The 26,580-nt window shown below is 33.9% G+C and overlaps 1 protein-coding gene across 6 annotated transcripts in view; it reads left to right on the forward strand.

The window, feature by feature from the left end:
- Robo1 (roundabout guidance receptor 1) overlaps positions 1 to 26,580 on the forward strand; it is a 1,016,703-nt gene that overhangs the window by 524,442 nt on the left and 465,681 nt on the right. For 2 of the 6 annotated variants that reach the window (XM_078044437.1, XM_078044436.1), the window contains one exon: positions 12,064 to 12,147. The exons of 1 other annotated variant lie outside the window; for it this stretch is intronic. In XM_078044437.1, coding sequence (XP_077900563.1) covers positions 12,064 to 12,147 — 84 coding nt within the window. Of the gene's footprint in view, positions 1 to 11,895; positions 12,148 to 26,580 lie in introns of those variants that run through there. 3 more of the 6 variants (XM_078044440.1, XM_078044434.1, XM_078044439.1) reach the window with 3 other exon arrangements.

Below are 26,580 nucleotides of genomic sequence, written 5' to 3' on the forward strand. Positions count from 1 at the left end.
TTTATTCTCTTATTGTGAAATGGTGTACTCTTATCATTTTTAAATGATCAGTCAACTCCCTGCATTGTGTGTAATTACTTTGGCACATTTTTTATTTTTTGTGTTTTCTCTTTCACTATCATGTTTTCTACCCAGTTGTCTGTGCCAGAATTATGTACAATTAGAAGAGTTTCTGCTTAACTAGGAACCATTGAATCAAGCTACTTAAGTAAGCAACTTATAGTCAATGAAAGATTGATAGGTTTTGGCAGGTTTAGTTACCAGGTGCTAAGCTACCAGGTAATTTTTAGAATCATAAGTAAGCATAAATATATACATTCCAAATGTAAAGTTTTAATATTAACAAATACCTAATTTATCTAAGAAAATCTGGAAAGGTATACAAACTTAGATGTTGGGTTTATTTACATTAATTTACTGCTAATGCAAGTTTCACAACCCATTTGTTAAATATAACCTGTCAATCTTAGGATTATTTCTGATTCCCCCTATAATGATTTAAAGGTTTATATTGAAGTCTTAAGACATATTCAAATGTTGAATGTTACAGATACAGAGATTTTTCTCACTTTATTTTTCTCCAACCACAAAAGTTAAAAGCATTTATTTATGATTTCTATAATATTTTCCTAAAATATTCTTGCACAGTACCATTATTATAGAAATATATAGAACGCAGATTTTTATTCCATATCTCTAAAATTCAGTTCCCTTCCCCATTTTATAAGAATATGTTTTTCTTTAAAAATTCTGACCTCTATTAAAAAGTGGTCAAAAAGCCCAATAGAAACAGTATTAGTTATGGTATTAAGCTTTTCATCAATTCTTCATACATGTGCTGACCAAAATTATCTATGGACAAGCTGCATCATTGAAAACAAAATCTTATATTAGCTGGCGTGTCTAAGCTGTTTCCACTCTTAACATTTATGGGAAGTCAAAAGTCAAGATGGAAATGGTCAAATGAGGCAATACTACAGAGGCCCCTGAACCTATAAATCAGCATATTTCCATGTGTGCTAATAAGTGTACTATGAATTACATGAAATAGAAAAGATAAATTAATTAGTGCAATAGCTTCCAATTTGAATGTGCAGTATAGTTTTCTGAAATTCATTCCTGCTTGTTAGGCCATGTTTTGTAATGAACATCTTCCTTCTGAACCAAGCACATAATCTCACCACATAAAAAGCCACCACTCACTTGACTCCTAGAAAAAGCAAAATCTACTGAGGACTTCCACCTATTGCATTTGAAACAGTTGACTGTTGACTGTCACTCATGCACGGACTTCCTTACCAGTCTGGTGTGTTGCTGCTCAGAAAATGTTTTCACATAATAAACTGTGCAAGAATTTGAATATGAGTGATGATATAACCAACCCAATATCTTTTAAGGTGTTTATGTTGAGGGGGAGCTGGTTTTTTTTTTTCAAGATCCTCAATCTTTCCTCATACACATACACATCCAAATTCCCTTAAAAACAGTCACTTGTATTGTCTTCAGTTTTACACATTTCCATTAATTTCCAGTGAGAATGTCTCTTGTGGAAAAACAGTCCAAGTGAGACATATCATCTCACTGTAAAAGTACTTGTGAGAATAAAGACTGCCAGATTTTCCCACTAAAATGGTAAATTGATGTCTGAGAGTCAGTAGGGCAAAAAAAAAAAAAAATAAATTAAATGTATGTAGGGACTGGGGCTGTGGTTCAGCCGTAGCACACCTGCCTGGCATTTATGAGGCACTGGGTTCGATTCTCAGCACCACATATAAACAAAAAAATTAAAAAATAATTAAATGGATAAGAGAATTAAAAAATAGCTTATATGTTATATATAATATGTAATTAGGATTAATAGTATCTAGGCTATTATGAATATGTGGAATACGTGTGTGTGTGATTAATCAGACTAAATTAGTAAGGAAAGGGAATGCCTTTTTAAAATGCAGCTTTAGAAACGTTAGAAGAAATGTGGGCTGGGGTTGTTGCTCAGTGGTAGAGTGCTTTGTCTAGTATGTGTGAGGCAATTCTCAGCACCACATATAAATAAATGAATAAAATAAAGGTCCATCAACATCTAAAAATTAAAATTAAAAAAAAAAGGAGAAATGCCCAATGGGTTCGAGCTAAACCCACTGAAACAATAACGGGTGGAAGAATCAGGCACAAGCTGATTTGATCAACACTGAATTTGCTTCCCTGAAACCACCTGTGCCATGCCATTGCTACACAAAGCTCTCTCCTTTTAGGAGAAGAGGGGGAAGGGGAGAGGGAGGTGAAAACAACAACGGATGGTTAAAGAAAATAAAGAGAGGAACCACATTGCCACTCACTCCCACTGGGGGGAATCAATGGAGGTAGATGAATGGAGCTCAAGCCTCACCCTCTCTCTGGTCCTTGATCCTACACAGCTAATCCCTGTGACCTTTAGGAAAGTTGAAGGCATAAAATGACCCCAATAATCAAAAGCACAATTAGAATGAAGAGTGCAAAACCGTGACTGTGGTTAGAAAAAGGCAGACAATGAAGAGACTGTAGAGGAAATTTGTCCCTTTAGCAGTTGAATGCATGCAGCCTTGGAGATGCTCTTAATGGTTGTAGAGGGATGGCAATCCTGACTCAGGGAGGGATGCTGGAGGGAGCGCAGGTGGAGAGGAGGAATCCTTAGTTATCATCTGACCTGGGCCAAACTGACAGATGCTTCACACTCTCCCCATACCCCAGCAAGGCACCAAGTGCCACTTATGACCCTTCACACGAGAAGCAGAAAGTGGGTACAGGTTCAAACCTCAGTGGGCAAGGGAGGAATTTCAATATTAGGATTTTTAAATTTTTCTCCATAGAATAAATTCATCTTTGTGAGCAGAAAACAGCTAGGCAAATTCTACAGTTCAAGGAGTCGGCCATAAGAACAACATGCTGTTTCCATGGAAATACCTCTTGAAAGATTCGGGAGGGTACAGCATGTAAATTGTGTTGAAGAAACAATGTGGGGACAAGAGGAAGCGGGCCAGACAGAAAAGAAAGTTTCAAAATCCGTTTTTCCCTTGAATTTTAACAGATAGCTTGTTCACTTTTTCTCCTATAAAAACTCCAAATTGACCTATTAAAATAGAAATGGAGTGATTCTTTTCATATTTCAGGAGGAAATATGTATGGTTTTAAAAATTATTAAATTATTCCTTTAAAAGTGATTTTCAACTTGGGTTGATTTTATTAGATTCCATTTACTGACTTTCTACTGGGTGTTCGGGACTATGATAACATCTTCACAACACCTGCTTATTTAGTCCTCACAACTCTCCTGTGAAATAGTTATGACTATTCATTTATTTTATGGATGGAGAAGCTTATCTGAAGTCACAGGTTTAACTAGGGGCTCCTAAACACTGCTTAATAAATCATAGTATCTGCTTACTTGTAACAATTTCAAAATGCCAGGTAAATAACTTGATTTTTCCCCCCAGGGGCTTGCCTATAATCCTGGAGGCTTGGGAGGCTGAGACAGGAGCATCAAAAATTCAAAGCCAGTTTAGTGAGGCCTTATTTATTTATTTATTTTCTGAATTCCAGACTGACTCATCAGGCTTTACACCCAGACTGCTACCTCTCCAAAAGGGGAACGATTTGATTTCTTCCTGTTTCTCCATCGCCATATTATTGACTGAAAAAAGCAGCATTCTATTAATTTAGATATTACTATTGTATCATTACTACCCCTTAAAATGCAAGATGTATTCGTTTTTACCCGAAGGCCAGCTGGGACACCACCTGTTAACTAACTTCAAGCACCATTTAATTAGCCTGGGTTGAAGTTACCTTATGCTTTGACTGGAAGGGAGTGGAATGGTAGCAGATGCTGAACACAATAAAAGAAAAGCCTTTGAATACCAGGGCAAAGTGGGTGGAGATAATAACAAAAAAGTCAGCAGACGGAGGGAGCCAGAAATACTAGTAAAATGGACCAGAAATTAACTCTTACAGATAAAGTCCAAGGCAGAAAAATCCCTGAATGTTGAATTGAACCCCACCCAAGGTTCCTGTCACATCAGATGAAACTGAGAGTTTTGAGTAAATGTAGACCTCACCTGGACAATTGTCCTAGTTTTTAATTATTCAAGGATATAATAATCATCATTTATTATTTCCTTGGAAACCTCCTTGATGTTCTTATAGCAAACATTCAGACATCAAAGAAAAAAGTATGTTGTCTGTTGAAGAATAATTTTTCAATTATTAAAAAGTTCTACCCTATGTTTCTTCTAGAAGAGATCTAGTAGAAACGATTTGTTTTAAATGATTTTAAAATTACGAGCATTTCTCCATCAATAGAATGATTTCCATACAGAAGTTACTCTATCTTGTTTTGTCAAATTAAGTTGAATTTAAATGAATTAAAAGCTTCTTCCATTGCATTTGTATTCCTCTGACTCATAGCTTTATCTACTAATGCAGTTACTTTCCTAACATTTCAGTAGTATACTTTATGTTAATAGAATTGTTACACTCTCTTTGTTGGTCATGTTTTTTTTTCTTATATATATGCCTATATCTATTTAGTCAGATTTCATTGATCTGGTGTAGTTAGATGTACCCCAAAATTGGCTCAAACAAAACTGTACTTGAGAATTTTTGTGCAGTTGTTCTAACCACTTTTTTTTCAGAAATGTAATATTTTTGGAATTTCAGAAATAGAATGTAGCATCAGCAAACCAAATATCCACTCCAAATATGTGTCATAGAGCTTCAGTTTCAATGGCAGCCTCTTAGAAAAATGCACCCCATTCATTCAAATCATTCAAATTCATTCAAATATTATATATATAATCTATATCTCCACAATATAATACATATCTCCACAGATCTATATCTGAAATAAATCAGTGTTTTTACTCACCTGTAGGTAAAAACAATTTAGCTACCTGACAATATTTAAATGTTTTCGTGTTTATTAATATGACAAAATTTTCAGTTTTATTTGTTTATTACATATTTGTTTCTTACATATTATTTTATATCCAGTTTGTCAGTCATAGTCTTTTAATATGCAAGTAGAAAACTGCAGTAAAATCCCCACTGGAATTAAGTTGAACAACACTCTATTTTCAAGAATATGCATCTAAAGCTGGGCACAGTGGTGCACACCTGTAATCCCAGCAACTGGGACAGGAGGATGGCGAGTTCAGCAAAAGTGAGGCGCTAAGCACCTTAGTGAGACCCTGTCTCTAAAACATAAAATATAAAATAGGACTGGGGATGTGGCTCAGTGGCCAAATGCCCCTGAGTTCAATCCCTGGTACTCACCCTCCCCCCACCAAAAAATATGTGAATATGCATCTAGCATTGTGGGAGAGCAAGAAAGATGATATTCTGTCAAAAATAGTAATTCCCCATAATGCAGTTATGAATTTGATTTATAGTGACTATAATATTTTAGGTAAACAATCAAAGAACAATGTTCCCAATAAGGAAATAATTCATATTCATTTGTTAAGAAAAGTTACCTCCATCACAAACTCTGACTCTAGGAAAATAACATCAATTGCCTTCTTTGTTCTTAAACACCATGCTAAGTTCAAGAACTTATCCCAAAAGATGCATCTTTGTCATTGGATAATAATTTTTAATAACTGTCAAAACAGAATCAACATATCTTGATTTTTATCTACAGAATATTTTAATCCCTAAATCAACATATTTTAAAACACTGTAAGCAAAGCCTTATGTTTTGTAATGTCCTTTGAATAATATTATATTGTGTGCTTCTTGATTAAACACAAGTGACCACCTCATTAAATACTTCATTTTATCTTGTCTCTAAAAGGAGACAGAAAGAAGCCCTAGCGATATGCTTAACAGAGCTGAGAAACAGATTTGTGAAGTTATCCAGTCTTATCATTCAGAGACTGGAAAAGAATCTCTAACCTGGTGCCCAGTTGTTTAGATGCTATTGAAATACCATCTAGTTCCTTAGAATGAGCCTGATGAGTGTTGGAGCCATGGGGATGTAGCACAGAGTCAAGCTTGGGAGTTAAGAATCCTTTGGAATCAAATTTCAAATCCACACTTTATCTTTGTGTGACCGAGGCCAAAGATTCTCTGAGCTATAGTTTCAGATTCTCAAAAATGGAATCTAATGAGAGTCGTGATGATAATGGTGATGATGGCTGTGCTCCTACTAGAACTATAAAAATTATGCAGGAATCTACTTTGAATGGTATTGATAGGTTACCTTCAATAAATTTTAAAATTATATAAATGTTATTTGTGACTGTAGTCAGTACAGTTTTTACCTCTTTTTCCTCATATTTGACTCATTTAATTATTTAATCACCTAATGCAGAAAATGAGAAAAAGCAGTGACATGAATTTTGAGATCAATGTAGCAAACCTGTTGTTTTGTATAATACGAAATTGGTATCTCAAATCATAGTTTGAAATGGGCTACTCTATCATGAAGATTATTTTACAACAAAACTTCTCAGACTTTTTTTTCCTCCTCTATCATATTAAAAGATGAAATTTTCAATTTTTGAAAGAAAAATTGGTCCCTAATTTTATTTAGACCCATATTTTACATCAATTTTTACACTCTGTTTTATTTGATCTAAACACATTTTTCTAACAATCATTATCCATGTGGATCATTATAACCAAGGTTCTTCAATTTTTGAAAAATAATGGTAAAATTAGAGCTGGTTGTAACACATTTTCTGTTACAGTAATTCCTCTTTAATGAAATAGTTTCTTTGATACTTTGTAGCACAATATTTTATCTTGATACATATTTTATTTAGTGTTCTATAGTATGTATATTTCAGCAAAAGTATCTGTAGTATTAGTGAATTTTTAAAATTGCTTCATTCTTAGAATTTTTAAAATTAAGTACTACAAGCAACTATTATTTTTTTTCTTTCTGTTTCTTTAACATAAGTCAAATATCTTCCCTTAGTTTTACTTCAAAAGAATCGGGCAAATAATAATGTACAGTCAATAATTCTTTTGACCAGAGCAAAAGTTTGTATTTAATTTTAATTTGCTCTTATAGAATTCTAATGCATATTTCAACCTCACATAATTTTTTGCACTTAATTTCATAATTCACTGCCTAGGTTTCTAATTAAATGCTCTCAGTACCCCCATTTAAAGGACTCATTCCCTGCATTCCTCTTGATTAGTAGGAAGGAATCAATGAGAATTGATCCAATTTGTAGAACACAATTCTCATATTGATAGTAGTTTATATTCATTTGCTTTTCCCTAATCTTTTATTAATGGTCATCTTCAAAATGTCAATTAATGCCAAAGCTTTGCACAGTGATAATGCAAATCTATAAAGAAACCAGCTTGACACTTTATAGTAGGGCAAAAGAAAGACTTTCATGTTTAATGTATAACTGAATATGACAGAAAGGAAGGGCAAGTTTGAATATCCTTCTGTTTTGGAGCTGTGAATTACAACTAAAACTTAAAAAATAAATACATAAGACTCATAATTTAAACCACAGATTTTCTCTTAGGCCTCTATATTCCCACAATAGAACTCTGTTCACTATGGTATAATGATCAATTTATAGAAATATATGTTGAAGACTATTTTGCATGAGTCTTTGCAATATTAAAAAATATATATATTAGCTGTTTTATCCATATCACCAGAGGAGAAGCATCACTGTAAGAATTTTCTACTGCACATTGTGGGACCACTCGGTCTTCATGCACCATCATTTAAACTTGAGTGCTTTTCCTATTAGACAAGGTCATCATTAATACAATGCCATATTTGCTTTACTTCCTTCTTGCAAGATATTTTTTCTTAATCATTTGAAGGTAAGTTAAAATATAATGGCATCTCACCTCTTAATTATACTCTATGTGTATTCTAAAAGCTAAGGGCATTTTTATTCATAAACTTTAAGCTGGGTCTTAATTCTCAATTGAATTGAGGACGAAGGCTGTTTTCAGGAAGATATCAGGCTTGTTACCCACTATTATGATACTAAGTTTGATCATCCCTCCATTTCAAAAGTATATTTTTTCCTTTGCCATTAGCAAATAATATCTGGACTGATACTTTGGCATGGTGAAATATTCAGGGATAGGTCTCCATTCCCTTTTGTAATTTTTGCTTTATCTTTGGTAGACTGTATATATTGTATAACTTATATGATGTAAGTAATATATTATAAAGCTACATATGTGTGTATATATAATTATATATATTATATTTATAGACATATATAATATATTTGTGTATATTTATATAATCTGATACAACATTAGTTTAAGTATGGTATACAGCCCCCACCAAAATAAATAAATAAATAACAAAATCTTTATGAACAATAAATCTATAAGTCAAAGTTTGAATTTCATTCCAGATACTAATCTTTCACTGAATTGTAAAATATTAAAAATATTTTGCTTATCCATGTAAAATATGTAACTTGAGTAGGGAATACAGAAAAGGCGTAGATTGAAGGAGAAGTGACACATTTAGCATCAATATTGGGACAGGTGAGATTTCTTGCAGCTCATACACACTTGAACTGTCAGTGGAAGTAATATCAGCTGTTGGTAGAACATCCAATTGAGCAATGTGGAAGTTGCTTCATCTTATTAAAAAAAGAAAAAAAACAACTTGAATCTGTCAGTCCAGATGAAGATATATCTACACTATAGAGAGCACATTGTAAAGAAAGGAAGACATCAGGAGTCTTATAAAAGAAACACAAGCATTTAAGGAATTTTGTTGGGAACAAAATCAAGTCATTAGTTGAATCACTGGTTCTATATGACCCCACAGGTCAGAATTAGAGTCAAAGAATAGAAAAATGGATTTTTTTAACCAAACATAAAAACAGGACTTAATTGTAAAATTGAAGTTGGTAATTCTGAAAAGCAGTAAAGTCCAAATGGTTCTGCAAGAGCCTATCTGGTGGAAAATTGTTATATGAGTCTCCATCTGATGAATTTCCAACCTTGCATGTCTATGAATTGATTCACAATTTCCCTTTTATATTTTAAAAATACTTTGTATGTTTTTATGGATACTGGGAAGACAGCGAATATAACAACAGTTCAGTTCACTTATAGCCATTTCTTTTCCCACAGAGTATGATACCAGTGCAGAAAATCCAAGTTTTGTATTTTTTAATTGATTCAGATTTCGAGTCCATCCTTTAAGTAAAATTTCCTGGTTTGCTCTCTCTTCATGAATGCATTTATAATGTTAGGTCAGTGTTAGGTGGATAGATGTAGAAGTGAGAAGTAAACAGAGTATCTGACTCTGGGGAATCTAATGGTGATGCTATTGCCATAAAACCCAGCACCTATTGTGCCAAAGCATTTCTAGATGGGATGATGGCTTTTATCATTTGCAGCTGTATCACTTCAATTCAGGCATCCATGACCCTAAATTCAGGGGTGGGGTACAACCAGACCTCCTTCAAATATGGGAAAACAAAATAATCTCTTGCCTCATTATCTTCTAGTCCATGGTTTGCATAATCAATACAATTTAACAAAAATGTTAAGTAAATATCTTTTGGACTCTGAATTAGTCCTACAGTTCACAGGCAGTATTCAAGTGGCTATTTCATGTTATCATTGTCTTTTGATAGGAAGTTAGGAGAAGGAAAAAAAATTAGTAAAGTTAGTAAAAATGGTACCTTTTGTTTCCTTTAGGTCTCCCATATCATTAATTAAAGGCAGGACTAGGTCGACAGCATGTGTTTTATAGATATGGTAAAATTCATTGATTAATGCAAAATGTGTTCTTTTCTGAGCCTAAAAGGGGGCCAGAAGGATGGTGGGAGGAAACAAGAGGGCAAATTTATAAACCACTTAGAGTTAGGTGGAAAAATTCTCATTTAAATAGTTTAGGCATCTCTTTTCAAATGACAGTAAACTCACTTTCCTCGTATCTGTTGGTTTATTATGAAACCCTCATTTTCAGGAAAGGTGCAATAACAAAAGGGTCTCAAACTGCATCCCAAGATCTCATAATATTGTGTGAACAAGCTAATTTAGTTCATGATATGGATTTGGATGAATCTTCATGGCATTTTTAACAGAGTGATTAAAAATGTGTGTGCCTACATTAAATAAACTACACCTTCATAAATGAAAAACAGGATTCTTTGAAAATCTGCATTAGTGCTAAAAATAATTAATCCATAAAATGAAATACATTGCATTGTTTAAAGCAAGCATGTGAGGCAGCAAGAGTTGCCCCTTTGCCTTTCAATATATTTAAACAAGTAACTTCGGTTTATGTCTATCAACCTCTTTTATTTGGTTTGTTTCAGTAGCAAGGTCTCTTAGTTTGTGGCTGAACATTGTGGTAACTAATATGTCTCAAATTACACAAAAAAGGCCAGCTTCCCACTCCCTCTAATGGACACAACTTAAAACTCTGACCTAAGCAACTTACATAGGATAAGTGATCAGGCTAGCTGGAGAGTGGACACCTGCACTGCCTTGCCAGTTCCAAAGTCGATTTTAAGGGTAAACATGACAAAGCCATCAGTGGAGAGGCAAGGATAAATAAAGCAAGGATGGGCATTTTTTCCCCTTTTGTCTGCACAGATCGCAGGCCTCCCCTCCCACACACTTTATCCACATCAGTTTTATTATGACACTTGGGGTAGGGAGGAGGGAGGACACAGAGATTAGATGCATATGCTACATGCAAACCTCACAAACACAGACAGACTCAGGTTTAAATGTCCTTTTAAAAATTCCTAAATCACTCCTGAATAACAGTGTCTGAGACAAAATGTGTCGACCTAGCTAAAAACAAGCAGAGACACAAAATTAATGATGCCTGTGATGCTCCTAGAGGGGCATTACCTGCAGGTCCTCACTGCCTCATTCATAAGTGACAAGCTTTCTTCTCCAGTAAACAGCTGTGCTTCCTCCCTGCTCAGACAGAGAAAGCCTCTGTAGATGGCTGTTTAAGGTGATAAAAAGCCTGCAGAACATTACAACTTGAGTGACCTATGACTCTTCTGTTATTCAATTTAGGAGGTACACACTTGGTTTTTATTGTGTCTGTGGTCTGCTTATCAGCAGTGGAGCCATAGATACTACTCATATTTATCTAACACACATAGGTATGACACATATAGTGATTGAACACAAGCAAAATTTAGCAGTGGGGTCACTGGGCTACTGTAAACACACATCTGCTGCACCTCAGCTTTCTTATATTGAACTTGAGGGCTGCGCTTAGCCTCGTCTCAAAAATCCTACATAGGAAAACAGATGTGCAACTTCAAATATTTAACAAAAAGCATTTTTGATCTGAGAAAAATAAGATGAAGGAAAATGCCTACGTGGAAGCTTGTAACCTAGAATCTCAAGGAATTTGGAATGCTTTTAAATATTCAAAGCACAATATCCTAAGTGAGATGCTGTTTTATTCTTGCATTCAATTCAGTCAATTTTTTTTCAGCCCTTTAGATGGGAAGTTGCTGTTTGAAAGATGTGATGTCGCATCACTTTCTTCACTGTTTCTCAGAAAAAAGTAGGACATTTTTACCATCCTCCCCCTTCCTTGAGAAGACCCTATTTTTCCCCCCTCTCTCCCCCTCTCATATGAGGTACAGTCCCTGGAGTCTGTAATTGCCAGGAGATGAAGCGATGATGGGGAGTGATCACAGTCAATAGCTTTGATTAACAATAAGGTAGAAAATTAGCAATGCTAGCATTCAGCCACCCTGCCCTCTCCCTCCTCCATATGCTCGCTCAGTCCTGCTGGCGGCCTCACAGAGGGCAGTCGGGCCCTTTGCCTGCTTTGAAGTGCAGCAAAGGTGCAGGCAGAGCAGAGAATTAGGGAAATTAAGGGGAAGAAGTAGAAACTGTAAACCATGATACTGAGACCTTCGCAGGGCTTAGTGTGCCGCAGGAGGGGCAAGGATGAAGTGTGCTGTGTGTTGTCCTTGTGTGTTTTTCTGTCACATGTGGATTTACTTGTGTCTGGACATGCTGTGATCGAAATGGCAACTACTGTTACTACTGTGACCCCATCAGCAGCTCTGGTGTTGTTTCCGACAGACCCTGAAGACCTAGAGAGGGGGAACGACCACGGGACGCCAATCCCCACCTCTGATAACGATGACAATTCGCTGGGCTACACAGGTAGAGTGTCTCTTTCCCCATTACTAACTTCCTTCTGAAATGCCTCCACCTCCATCAATCATCAACCACCTGTGTAAAATTAATCCTTCCCTCTTTCCAGCTAACAACCACAACTTCTTTTCCTCGTTTTCCAGACTTCTTTCTATAGCTGGGAGTTCTTATTTGAAAAGTAAATACTTTGGGGAACAGAAATTTAACAGGAAAACTGCATTGTTTGCCTATTTTGAATCTAAAAGGAAGTTTATCAATCTGAAACTTTGATATTAATTACCTATTTTAGAAGGATAGTTTGCATTGTTTGTCTATTTTGAATCTAAAAGGAAGTTTATCAACCTGAAACCTTAATATTAATTACGTATTTAGAAGGATAATTTTTTAGAGATTTAATATTTTGACTAAACTGCTATCAGAAAGAAATAAAAGACTAGCTTCAAGTAATTGGTTTTAAAATTATCTTCATTTTTTTTCTGTTATACTTGTAGACTTACAAGCAACAGAAAGTAAACTTTTTTTAATAAGAATGATGCAATTTATAATTACCAGCTTATATCTCAGGATATTGTTTGCATGACTCATTGTTATCCATCAACCACTTCTGAAGAAGATGCATGTGTATACTAGCATCAAAGTAACAAATTCATTGAATGCCTTGGAAATGATTTATATATAAATGTCTAAGAATGATCTGCCTGGAATTTGTCAATGTTTCCTGCAGAATTTCTAAGTCTAGTTCTAAATACATTTGCAGAGGTTACACATCTAACTCAGAGTTAATTTAATTAAAACTTTAGGTAAGGATAAAGAATAAAAGACAGCACTTAAAATCCATTGAATCAGATCATGATGTGATAGTGGGCTTGTGTAATAGCATCTATTTATTATGACCTTTTCATTAGTCCTTGTTAACACCGTTGTCCATAGATTTTGCCATGTTGTAGGATATGGATAGGTTATGCGTGTGTGTGAGATGGGGTAATTGGAGTGACACATAATGGAAACCTCTTCCCTGTCATTACAATTGTACAAACAGTGGACACATTTCACTTTGGTATAAAATAATTAGCTAATACTTCACTCTAGAAGCATCCTTACTGTTTTCACAGAAATATTACTCTTCAATTTTTCTCCAAATTTGAGTTTTAAACACCAGGAATAAGTACTACAATTAATACTACCTTGATAAACAACTTTAATATTTATTATATTTCTAAACTTCTGTACATAGCCCATTCTCAATTTTCACTCATCTTTCAAATCAAAGTTTATTGGAATGAGATGATGAGCAAGTTATATGATACTTTTCCAGAAACTTAGCTAGAAAAAGTTAATATCATCCTTAAGACCATTTGTACCAAAGAAGTTCATGTTTACAAAAGGAGGACTCCAAGGTATTGTTTTTTCCTAGGGTATCCTCATTTGCCAATGCATGTTGGTTCTGTTTCCTGTGCTCACCCTCTCTAACAAACTGCATTGTTTAGAGACACTCATGGGGTTTGTTTTTGTCTTTTGTAGATTTTCTGAAAATTATATACAACCAAAGCATAAGTCATGTTGGAGCATTGAATTAAGAGAACTTAAGTAGTAATGCATTAAAGACCAAATGTTGTCTTTAAATTTTTTTTCATTTCTATTCATTTTTTCTCCCTTGGGTTAAACAGTATTCAGATTTCTGCTATTAAACATATCATTAGATTAATTAATGTGAGGCAATAAACTTATAAAGTTATCTTTGTATTCTACAAGGGAACTAATTAAAGCAATCTACTTCATTGAAAAGTGATTGGAAAATAGTCTGAATAATCTTGTTCCTGAGACCATTTTTAATTATCTAGTATTAAGAAAAGTTTACTCTGATATTTTGTTTCAGCAAATTCTTGATTTTTCAGAAACCTTTTTTTCTACTCTGTGAATTAAATACTCCATTTTATCTCTTTTATTTGAACATGGAGAATTTTTTAACCAATTGAAACTTCCATGGGCAATAAGAAAACCAAGTAGAAAGATATTTTGACTCCTTGATAACCATTATAAAGCTTTCAGTTGGCTCCAAAGTTGAAGTAATAGTTCAAAGTATTACTTGAAATAGCCTACAGATTTCCTTTCCTTTTGTGTGTATTTGTGCATGTGGGATGTGTGTGTGTGTGTGTGTGTGTGTGTGTGTGGATTCCCTTTATTAGGTTCTCAGATAATTGAGCTGATAGAATATGCTAGAGAAAATACAGTTCAGAGGGAAGCAAGATGGCCTATATAAGTTCAGGAACATTTCTACATATTTAATGTAAGTCATCTATATATCAGCACACCTAGATTATAGTAATCCTCGGTAAACTTGAAAGAAATTTGACATATATATTGAGTAACATAAAAAAAATTCACAAAGCCATGGTCAAATAAGTTACTGATATGAATTAGTTAAAAGACAAATTTCTGTGAAAGGTAACAAGTGAGTATATCAAGTATTGTTTGTGGAGTCTATGTTGTTCTGCACAGTATTTCAAAATGACTATGAATCATACTGTATATCAGATGTTTATTTCTTAGTTCATCTTGCTTTACTTCATCTGAGGATTTTCTCCCTTCCTCTAACATTATATCACTACATGTATAAAAGTGTATATAAATATGTGCATAATATATATTCTTATTTACACATTTTTTAAAAGAATCTGCTCAATTCTGGAAAACATTTTTGGGAGAGCATGACACAACTCTCCAAATGAAATCATATGTGGCTAAAATTTCCATTCTTTTTGTTTTTTCAAACCCTAAAAAGTGTATAATTTCCACAGCAAGCTAATTTGTCACTATAACACCTGCTCTGATACTGAAACCTTTTGGGACTATCACTATCAAATTGACCCATCCTAGAATCCATGTCATACACATGCATTTATGTTTTTATTAATGATCTAGTTGACAAATGATAATATCTCATAATAGTTGCTGCTTATACAATATACCAGGCTTATCTAAATTGCACAAATGATTTAACTGAGACACTTAAGAAAAGATGGTAATATGGAATTTCAAGGAAGAGACATTTATTGATTCTTTTTCTCTTTATTATCTCTAGATACCATGCTATAAAGCCATATAAGGGTTTAAAATATTTTTCACTCTTACTAATCAATAAATGCAAAGTGATTTCTAAGGTGGCACTGTGGTGTGTTATTAAAGGGGACTTGTGCATTATTTATCATGAAATAGCCCATTTCCTGTTTAACCAAGCATGGCATAAATATTGGGGGTTATTTAACAGTTCACAGAATATAGCCTTTGTCACAGGAACAAGTAAGATGGGGTTTCAAATCAGCACTTTATGAGGTCAGACACACAGCCCAAAGAGGTTGAATATGTGATAATCAATGATTTTTTAAATGAATCTCTGAAAAGAGCACATTGTTTATTGACTACTGGAAGTTCATATATATTTTTTACAGATATGAAAAAATAATTAAAATATCTAAGAATAAATTTCTGAAATACACACATAATCCATGTGAGATTTACATATACATGTGAAATTTTTAGTCAATCACACAAGTTTATCGGTAAGGAAACATTCAGAGAATAAGTAGGAGATAATAATATCCTAGGAACAGTCTCAATCTTTTTAGAGAGCAGTAATTAGGAAAGAAATCTAACTTATCCATTTTTCTCCATATCAAAACATGTGTGTAAATTTGATTTGTGATGTCCCAATTATATTCTCTGTCCTCATTTCAACATACTGAAACTAAGATAATGTCCCCCATCTCCATAGGTCTGTTTTACTGATTAACTTCCTGCACTTACAGAAGCATGTTGTAAGAAAAGCTAAATGCACATTTTTAAATCTTCAAACTAAAAATTATCAGTTATGTCATTATCACTTCAAGTAAAATCTAGCCTCAGAATGTCAGTAATTTCAAATGGGACTGTTGCAGGCTTCCAAGCCACCAACATTACCTCCACATAGAGTTTGCTCATAATTCTGTTTAGAAGAAAAAACATTATCATCTTGTAAAGGAAAAAAAATATGTATCCTTGGCAAATTATTATGTTTTCCCATATGAACACAAATCACAATCCCAAAACCATATTTTGGAACTTAATGAGTAACTATTAAGTGATGATTGCATTGATGCTTTCTGTTTCCCTACATTCTTAATGGAATTCATAATTGCAATTTTTAAACTTACTAAATTTTTTCTCTTATCCCATGTAACATTAATCTGAGATTTTTCTCTGACATCTTCATAAAACCAGCCACAGTTTTATTCCAAACTGACTGGCTTCTCTTTAGACCTGAGATTCCTTATGTTACTCTTTTATATTGGATCTATTTCCTGCATCTCATTTTTTCTTCCTTCCTAGTTTTCCCTTTATTAACAGAAGCCTACTCTCCAAAGAGTACATCCTGGTAACATTTTGAAAACATCAAAAGCAAAGGAGTTTTACAAGGATGTACTCTGTGATGGATGGTTTGCCCAAGTTTGTTTGTTTTTTGGTTTTTGTTTGTTTGTTTGTTTTGTTTTTTTATTTGTTTTCTTTGGTTATTCTGGGCCCTAGATGGGCTGCTTCATGGAACACTATTTACTTCAGTTATGGGAAGTTTTCTCAAATTAGCTTTATAACTTTTAAAATGTTTATATGTTCTGTTCCCCTTTATAATGGCTGTTAGCCAGACAGTGGAGCTGTTAGATTAATCTTTTAAGGCTGAGGAGGTAGTTCAGTGCTAAAACAATTGACTTACATGTGCAAGGCCCAAGGTTCAATCCCCACTACCAAAAAAGAAAAAAAGAAAAAGAAAAATAGTTTAATCCATTAAGTCTCTTCTCTTCCCCCCCCAAATTTATATTTTTTTCCAGTTTTCAAAGAAATATTCTTTATATTTATTGTCCACCAGTAGTTTTAGCAATTTTTTGTATTTATCATATGTTAAACTTTTGAGAGGTCTTTCTTAAACTATGATGTCCAAAGAGCCTTCATGAGTTTCCCATAAATACAGATTTTAAGTTAATTTTCCTGACTCAACTGCTTTTCTACTATTCCTCTGCAACTTCTAATATGTGGATAAAGTATTATAAATCTCCTCAAAATTCATGATTTTAAGGTGAGGAAACTGAGACCTTTAAAGTTATCACAATTTAATTAAGACATTTAGCAAAAAATAAATAATAATAATTAGAATCAGGTATCCCAGATCCAAATTTTAATGTCATTTTTTTACTTAAAATATCTCACAAAATGGAAAAAATTAGAACAGGAAAATAAATTACAGAATAAAATAAAATAATCAGTATATTTTAATGTTTTTATATTTTAAATACATTTTATTTGGCTCTAGAAAATACTGTACTAGTTTACAAGTTCATATAAAACCCCTCTCCTACTCATTATAAAATATATGGATAGTTATTTTATTCATATACTTAAAATTTCACATATTAAGTACTTAACAATTCTGAGTTGATAATTATTCTAGGCACGTGGAGACAAATAACATAAAATCTTTTAAGATCAAAACCTTGGTCTTTTTTGGTTAATCAAATCTGGTGGCTTTATCATTAGCTTGCTCTATCCATGCTTGTGGATCATTAATTTATAATAGAAAATTAATAAATATTCCTTAAATGATGAAAAATCAAACCATCTCTGTTTGCTCTAGATACATAACAGGAATAAAATCACCATCTTGTATAAATTTAACCTCTTGGATTAGTCTTCCGATAGTGCAGGGAAAGAAACTTTTTTTTTCCACAGTTATAATGCTTTCAAATTTGTGATTTTGGGGGGATGACCTCAATTATTAAGCAGTTCTGTCAATTCTCTGAAAATATGATAGTGGGCAAGTGAGACAAAGAATAAGATCAAGGGTTAAGTTCATGTCTCATACTTCAGAAGTCTTTTCCCTTCAATTAACAGAAAAAGGAAAATGGTTTCATTTTCAGAATAACTGACCACAGTTATTAGACATGCCTGTCTTCCTGAAGCCTGCAAGACACAGGACACAGACACTGCAACTAACTTAGCATGAGAAGCTAAAGGGCTTGCGATGTGGCTCAGTGATACAGCACTTGCCTAGCATGCCTGAGGCCCTGGGTTCCATCCATAGCACTGCAAAAACAAGTAAATTAAACTCCAAAAGCAATAGTGTTCTATGAAGCACAGTCTAAAGCAGTTTATCACAATTACTTCTTAATTTTAAAGTAAATTATGTATTGTTCTCACATTCATTAACATTAGTTGTAAGTCTAGTTTTTCCTGATCATTTTGGAGATTAAAATCATTTCAAACCAGAGGTAAACAAATAAACATATATATGTTTATATTTATAAATTTATAACTAGCACTGAATAATATTTTCAGTGTTGAAAACTTGGCAGTTGAACATTTTGTAATTCTGTAGCAGGGAGAAGGATAAGCACAGAGTCTGAGCTTAAATAAAATGGCAAAATCTTGATTTTGATAGGAAAACTGTGCATAATTACTAATGATGAATAGTTTTATTTGAACTTTTGAAAGACTACTTTCAATTTTTGAAATATATCCAAAAGTTACAAATTTTAGGAATATGTAGGTAAGTAAACATCTTCAGAAACAAAGTATTCAGGCATTCATTATGCTAATAAACTTGAGATACAATACCTATATAGATACGGAATTCAGATTAAAAGGTTTGTTAAGAAATGTTAAAGAAAAAAACAATGCTTGCATTATAGCAACTACAGTCAAATACTTGGCCATGTTTTTGGATAATTCAGTAAGAATCTTTATTTACCCAAAAATTTAGGCAAGGATATTAATATTTTAGCTGAAATATTCTTCATTTTGACTGCAGAGGCCTGGCTTTGGAAATGACTTCCTCTCACCTAGAGAGACATACCAGGCTTAAAGGCTGCTAAACAGCAAGTATCAGCAGTGTTGCTAACCTTCCAGTCAGTACACAGCCATGGGTAATGTCTAGTCTCTGCATTTCTTTAGATTCTTATATAGTCTGATACGAACTGTCCTCTTCCTTTTTTATTTTAGTTTTCCAGTTCATAAAAAAACTAATATTTGGCAGAACACTGATTTTTCTTGAAACCTAAAAGAGAATTGACTAAACCTTTTTAATCTCTAATTTTTATTTATTTATTTGTTTGTTTGTTTTATTGTTTTACTTTTGGTACTGAGGATTGAACCCAGGGACACTTTATATTCATAGTTCTTTTTATTTTCTGAGTCACTCAGACTCCTGAAGCTAAGAGGTACACATTCTTGCCACAGTCTTCCATGATTACAGCAGCAAGAGAAATAGTCATAAATCTGCTTTAAAGACTTCTGCACATAAGTAACTTCTGTTCTTTTATCTATAAAGTTGTATAGACATTCCTAACTTCAACAGAGTGAGGAAGTACTAAGGCTCTTGGAGGAGGGAGAATTAGAAATATTTGGTGAACAGCATAAATCACTACAAGACTAACAATGTATAATACCAGATGTTTGTCATTGACTCAGAACATTAACTTAGCCTTACGACACCTAGACAGTGGCATAACTGAATACACTGACTATTCAGTTGGTCATTCCACAGCAGCCTATATTAAGTCTTTTACTTCCATTACTTGCTGAAAAAAAAATAATTGGTCCAGAAACAATGCTGTGCATGACAACCTGATATTCAATGGGGTACTTAACAAATGCACAGATGGTAGGGTGTTGCAAAAGTAAGGTGGGAAAGGAAAGAACATTCATTCACAGAACATCTGTTCTCATGAGCACAGAAATCTCTTCTCCCTCCACCAAGATGAAAGAGTTCCATGTAATTATCCAAGGTGACTGGAGGAATACCATGTGCTATGTGTTATGGTTAGACTCGATTCTCAATAGCATGGGTAGCCATTCAGGTATTTTAAAGCTATTACTATGTCATTAATCCAACACATAATCTACATCCCTACTACCAAGAACACAGCACTTGTGATCGAGTTACATAAGCAGGGGATGGTGAAGGAAGAAACTGAATGATGTCTAAGTCATTATTGCCATCTCTTTTGTAAAATTCTACAATGTAAGTTCCTGTGTGTTAACACATGACACTAATACACTTATATTTTGAAATTATCTCAAAGGGTTCATCTTGTACCTCTTGTCCAGATTTTCTTTTCATGAATTCTTTGAAGTCTCTTTCCCACACCCTGAATACCTTTCCAGCCCTTTAGCCACTATTCCTAAATCAATATAGATCCTTCCAGGTGAAGCAGATAACCAGTTGTACCACTCAGAGTTCTTCCCATAGTAAGGATTTACTTTTTCCATTGACCTTCTTATGACATTTTTGTCATTTGAGCCTGATCTTATTTTGCCTATACAAATTCTAATTAAGACTGTCATGCTTCTGTGCATACCTAACTTTAACTTAAAGGGTCAAACATTTCCCAATTAATGATGTTTACATGTCTTGGGGAGAATTAAGATTTCTTTGATATGAGCTTCAATTATTTCTAGTCCCAAGTTGCAAAAAGAGCAGAATTTCAAAAGAAAACAATTTTGTAAAGAGGCCATTGCTTTTTTAAAAAACGATTAGGGATCTATGCAGCAGTTCTCCTATCACAACTTGTCAGAAGCATGATACCATAGCCCAGCATGGGGCAATTCAGTTTCCTGAAGGATACTGCCTAAATAGCAGAGCTCCTCTGTGCTACAGACTACAATATTAAGACAGCCTTCTCTCACTCTGGGTCACACTAAAAAATGACAGCATTACAGTCAGTAAAGAAAGGAAGAACTCATCTAATGAGGTTTATATTCCTACAAAATCCAAAGGTAATTAATAATGAATATATTTACTGAAAAATGTGGGTCAAGGAGGAGCCACTATCTTTCACACAGAAGAAAATATCTTGACATGACTAGATTCCTCAAAATTCAGAGATATTCTAAATTTTGTGGGATTTATCCCTTATTTTTTGAAACACTTATGCCTTCAAAAGCCACTTACTGCTCACCAAGATCCGTGAGCATGATTTTATCCACATAGGATAATAGCTTAGGATAGGCAGATGATGGGAATCTCAGAGGAATAAAGAAGGGACGAGAGCTTGCATAGCCCCTTGGTCAGAGAGTAAGTATGAGTTACAATTGTGAAAGAAAAATAGTTCTAGTATTATTCATTTACTCAATATTATTGTTAGTATTAGTAGTGGTGGTGGTGGTGGAATGGGGAGGGGTAATAGAGATTTAATGAAGGGGCACTTAAACACTGAGCTAAATTACCAGCCCATTTTGTTTTTTATTTTGCAACAAGGTATCACTAAGTTGCTTAAGGTCCTGGCCTTGAACTTGCAATCTCCTGCTTCAGCCTCCTGAACCACTGTACCCAGCTGTTCATTTCTGTTGAGAGAAGGTGCATTTGCCAGAATAGCAGCTACATTTAATATGCCAGTATCTCTGTTGATCTTCTCATAGAAGAAATAATATCTGAAAGAATGTTTAATGTTTAAATTCCCAAATGATTTTGTAAGCAGTGATTATTGTCATTCTTTGCAATCTATCTCTTCTCTCCTAAAAGACCAACAGGTAAGTTTAATAAGCTAAGAATAAATTCACATTGTATATCTGATAATTGGCTCATATTTTCACAGAAATATGATACATTATTTTAGTTTTATTTCATGTAGAAATTCTAAAGACTTCCTATCACAAAAAGTGGGGCAGTGAACAATGTGCTGTACTAATTGTTGATTCAAGGTGTAGGTGTTCAAGAATTGGCAAGAGGGTCACAAGATGGATTTTCAGGAACAGTGGCAGATGTTCTTACACAAAACTCTATGTTCCCCTGAAGGAACACAGTAGTGTTCTAGATGTCTAGGTATTGACAATATCAATAGTCTCTTTCCCTTTCTTCAAATGGGATATCCTGATCAATTAGATTCCTTTAGCAAGGCCTAGAAAGAAAATTCCTGAAAGGGAACCACACTTCCAGCTATAGTCTTCTCCATGTCTGTGCATTGAGAAGGGCTCATCAGCTGGCAGTCAGGTGAAGGACTGTGACTTCCAATACATAACTCATGTCTGAGCATCCCACGAGTTTATTTTTTTATTTAAGATTTTATTGGATCATGGAAAGTCAGAGCTATTTCCCTCATAGGTATTCATGATCATTTACTCACACAAAATATATTTGGGAGTCTATTAAATATTATAAAAACCATGGTCACTTTGTCCTTGAAATAAATGCTTCAATTTGGCCTTGACCACTCCAGTGACCACTCCATGACCTATGACTCACAATGAAATCAGGGACTAATCTTAGGGACAGAGGTTCCTAACTTCATGCTTATGGAAAACAAACATTACAGAGATTTCTGAAGTTACAGAGACACTTGTCGGGGTATACGTGGTCCCAAATGACTTTTTGAAGGGAATGTTTTCTGGACTCCTTCAGGAGACAGAGTTGGAGGGTGGGTTAAAAACATCGTGGATGATACATGCACTCAAGTGTTTCCATCCTTCTATATCAGCCCTGCCCAGTAGAAATGTAATGCCACAGATGAAAGCCACATGTGTAATTTTAAATTTTTAGAGGACCTATTTTAAGACAAAGTAAAAAGAATGAAGTAAAGTTGTTCTCAAAACTTTTATTTGTTAAACCCAATTTATCCAAGATATTATTATTACAACATGTAATCAATAACAAAAGGTATCATTGCGATACTTTACTCTCTCTTCTTGCATTATTTTACACTTAAAATGGTCTCGATTTGAAATTACCATATGTCAGGTACTTAATAACCACATGAATTCTTCCCTTTTTGTTATGCCGAACAATTTCTGGCATCTAAACTTTATTTACTAAAAACATCTCCCGAGTCTAAGTTTCAGTAGATACAAAGCACATAGCTAGAACCATTTCCCACTGTTCTAACTAGCCATCACATTCGAGTCTCTGTTAAATAAATTTAGTCACGTAAAAAACATTTTCCTTCTTTTCTGGTATAGTATATTTACAATAATATACAGTTGATATTCTCCAAGTTTCTGATATTGTTGATATAAATTAGCAAAATCTAGGAAGACTTCTCAGGTTGGGTGTCACTGCTGTGACATGTTGGGGATTGAATCTGATCTTTGCTCTAGAGGTAATGAGGTGCTCTGGAGTAGATAGCTATTTTTTAAAATGATGACTTTCCCCAGGTATTCAGGCAAAGCTAGTTTAGTTCCATACCGGGGGAAGAACGGACTCTTCCTTCTGTCAAGGGAGAATCAGTGAGAATGGGGATGCAGAGGAAATGGTTGTCCTAATTTATCTGATCTCACTAGCAAGATTCCTTTTCAGTTTTCAGAGTCCTGCATGTTCCCCCATTCAGTGCTCTAAACTTTCATATAAGAGACCTGGTCCAGCTGTAAAGTTATTTTATATTATAATCCAGCAGACCCAATAGCAGTGCTGAGTCAGATTTTCAGCTGCTTTGGCCCTGGCTATAAGACAAAAGAGGTTCTCTGTGCCCCTGATCATGCCTGGCCAAAAATTTAAAACCTAGATGATGAATCAATTCTGTAAATAATTTAAAACCATCAGAAGCAGGTAATCCATTCCCATACAATTTGCTTGCCTTGTTTGTGTCAAAATAGCCTGTTGCAGGAACCAAGGAGTCTGCTTAGCTTTTGACTCCATTGACACTTCATTACAGACAAGGTCAGATGATATATCAGAGCACTGTCATGGCACTTCCAGGGCCTCATTATCAAATTTGCATTCAGATTTCACTCTCTTCAAATCAAGCAGGTGAGATGACTAATCCCAGGTTCTCTTCCTTGAGGTTCAGTGACCAACGAACAACTACCATCTGCTGCATGTTGGGCTCCTGTTCCCAAAACCTTTTATCAGAGAAGGTAGAGTTGAAGGAACCAAAAATTACTCCAGACATTTCTATAAGAGAAAGACTAGATATCAGTTACAGACTCTGTATTTCAAAAAGCTGGAAAAAGGGATTCTGAATGTCTTTACCATGACAATATGTGATCAGCTGAAGGAGATCCCTCTGGTAAACCTGATTTGCTGTATGAGGTTTAAATGTACTGGAAAGATTCCTGGTGTCCCATTGATATGTAAGACAATGCTTTTATGTATCAGTTTAAAACAAATTTTAAAAGAAAGGAGTTGATACAGTAAATTGGGTGCTTATAAAATCACTGGAAGGAGAAGAAAAAATAGACCTAAAAAAAACCCCAAAAACTCATAGTATCATATACGTTAAAATAGCTCACCGAAGAAGCAATCATATTTCACTCACTCAAATTATCAAGAGGCAATATAAAAATGAAAATTCTTTGAGAATTTGTAGTTAGTCAATGTGAAGTAGTAATTTTATTATTTCAGAGAGCTTAATATGTACCCAGTTCACATTCACTGGACTAATTTACACCTAATAGTCATGTAACACTGGCTATTTGGTATCATCTTGTGTAATCCTTCTAACAGCTTGGCAAGGTGGGTTTTATTATTTCCATTTTGCCCATGGGGAAACTGAGTCAGAGAGAAATTAAAGTAATTTTCTAGATTTGACACACTGTCAGATTCAGGGAATGTAGCCTCTATTCTCATTTGATTCCCATAGCAAGGTAGGGGTTATCTGTAGTAAGCTTCATGTATTATTAATAATTGCAAAGTCAGCATGTACACGCTTTCAAATCACCACAGTTATCCAATTAACCCATGGCTACGTATATAGCCTTTAGTACTTTTTCTCAGGAACCGACTAATGAATTTCAGTATAAATGATTATACAAGTGGGAAACAAAGGTCAGGGGAAAAAAATGGAACACTTCATAACAACTCTTACATAAAGGGCTTTTTATTCCCCCCAATCAATTTTAAAGATTGAAGTCTCAGCAGCAGCACAGTCGATTTTAATTGTACTGCTATTCAGTTAGTTCTCATAAAATTTTTAAAATGAAAAATGATATATTAATTTCTTAAGTATAAAACTTTAATTTTATAAATAAGAGAACCATACATATATATTTAAGATATGAAAGCATGCATGGGAATTATTTATATCAACTTCAAGATGTTAGCCATCTCTGGAAACATAGGAGTACAAAGGATTACAAAATAGCCATAGCAATATCTATACTTATTTTCCATTTAAAAGAGTATATGATATAAATATGGCAAAAATTTAATAATTGTTTATGTGGTGTATAAATGAATGTCAATTACATTTATGTAGCTTCTGTATAGTTGAAATGTTTCATAGCTTGCCTTTAAAGAGTTTTAAGAAATTAGCATCAATTCTTAAGAATTATTGCAGTTTTACCAGATTCCACTATGTAACACAGCATATCTTCTATGTCATGTATTATGCTAGCATCTGCATTTTAAAACAAAAATGTAACTGTACCTAAAAGTATTCTACATCAACACAGATATATTAAAACCAAAAGAAAAAAAGGATTTTTGTCTAAGACCTAAATCTTAATACTTGTTCTTTTGATGTGGTTGAATTTAAATGTCTATTTTGTCAGACATGACCCAGTTTTTCAAAATCTAGTTCAGAAACAATTGACCATACCTGATTTTTTTACTAAAAAAAAAAGAGACCCATAATAAACCTTAGCATGAAGAATATGAAGAATTATATAAAATACTATATCATTCAATTTATGCTTCAAAATATATACAGCATTGTATTTTATGAGTAAATATGCTAGTTCTTTATCTCTATTCAAATGCAATTTAAATGTTTTCAATTTTAAGAGAACTGGTCTGGCAGAGACACAAAATCCTTTTACAAAGAACTGTACAAAGCTAAATTACCATCTCTAGAATAGGGATTTGCCACAGAAATCCTTATTATTGAAAATGTTCTGAAGAGAATCTGTCAGAGTATTCAGTCGATAATTTAATCAGGACATTACTCTGAAATAACCAGAGATGGACATTCTTATTCATCCCAGTCATTAATGTACATGTAGTTTCTTTTAGGCTTTAACCTGGTTTTCCTACATCTGCTTCTATCTTAAATTTCCATTAATGTCAGTAGTTGTGCAGAGAAATGCAGAGTTGCACTCATAACTAGATAATGGTGGCCTTTGAGCTAAAAATGAAGTAATGAGAAACTCCTGAAAGCAAATTCTATTATTGCAGTTTTATTTTAGTCTAACAAATTTCTCTAGAACTTAATTCAAATGAAAATATAATTATGAGCATGTTAACTTTGTAAAAGTAGTTGAATGGGCATTAAGATTTTGTTATAAAGGTCTAAAAGTGACTAGATAGGTATGTAAATGAAATGCTAAGAAAAAAAGTTAAACTAAAGCCACTTTCAAAAACACAAGAGCATTTTTTATACAAGTAGCTATGATTTTCTTGTTGTTCCTACTGTCTTACATAAGTTAAACATTTATGTAGATGAATCTTGGAGTATTTTCTATGTATCAAAGAGGAAAATATAATTGATCAAA

This window comes from Ictidomys tridecemlineatus, chromosome 3 (assembly GCF_052094955.1).
Source record: "Ictidomys tridecemlineatus isolate mIctTri1 chromosome 3, mIctTri1.hap1, whole genome shotgun sequence".
Classification (NCBI taxonomy): Eukaryota; Metazoa; Chordata; class Mammalia; order Rodentia; family Sciuridae; genus Ictidomys; species Ictidomys tridecemlineatus.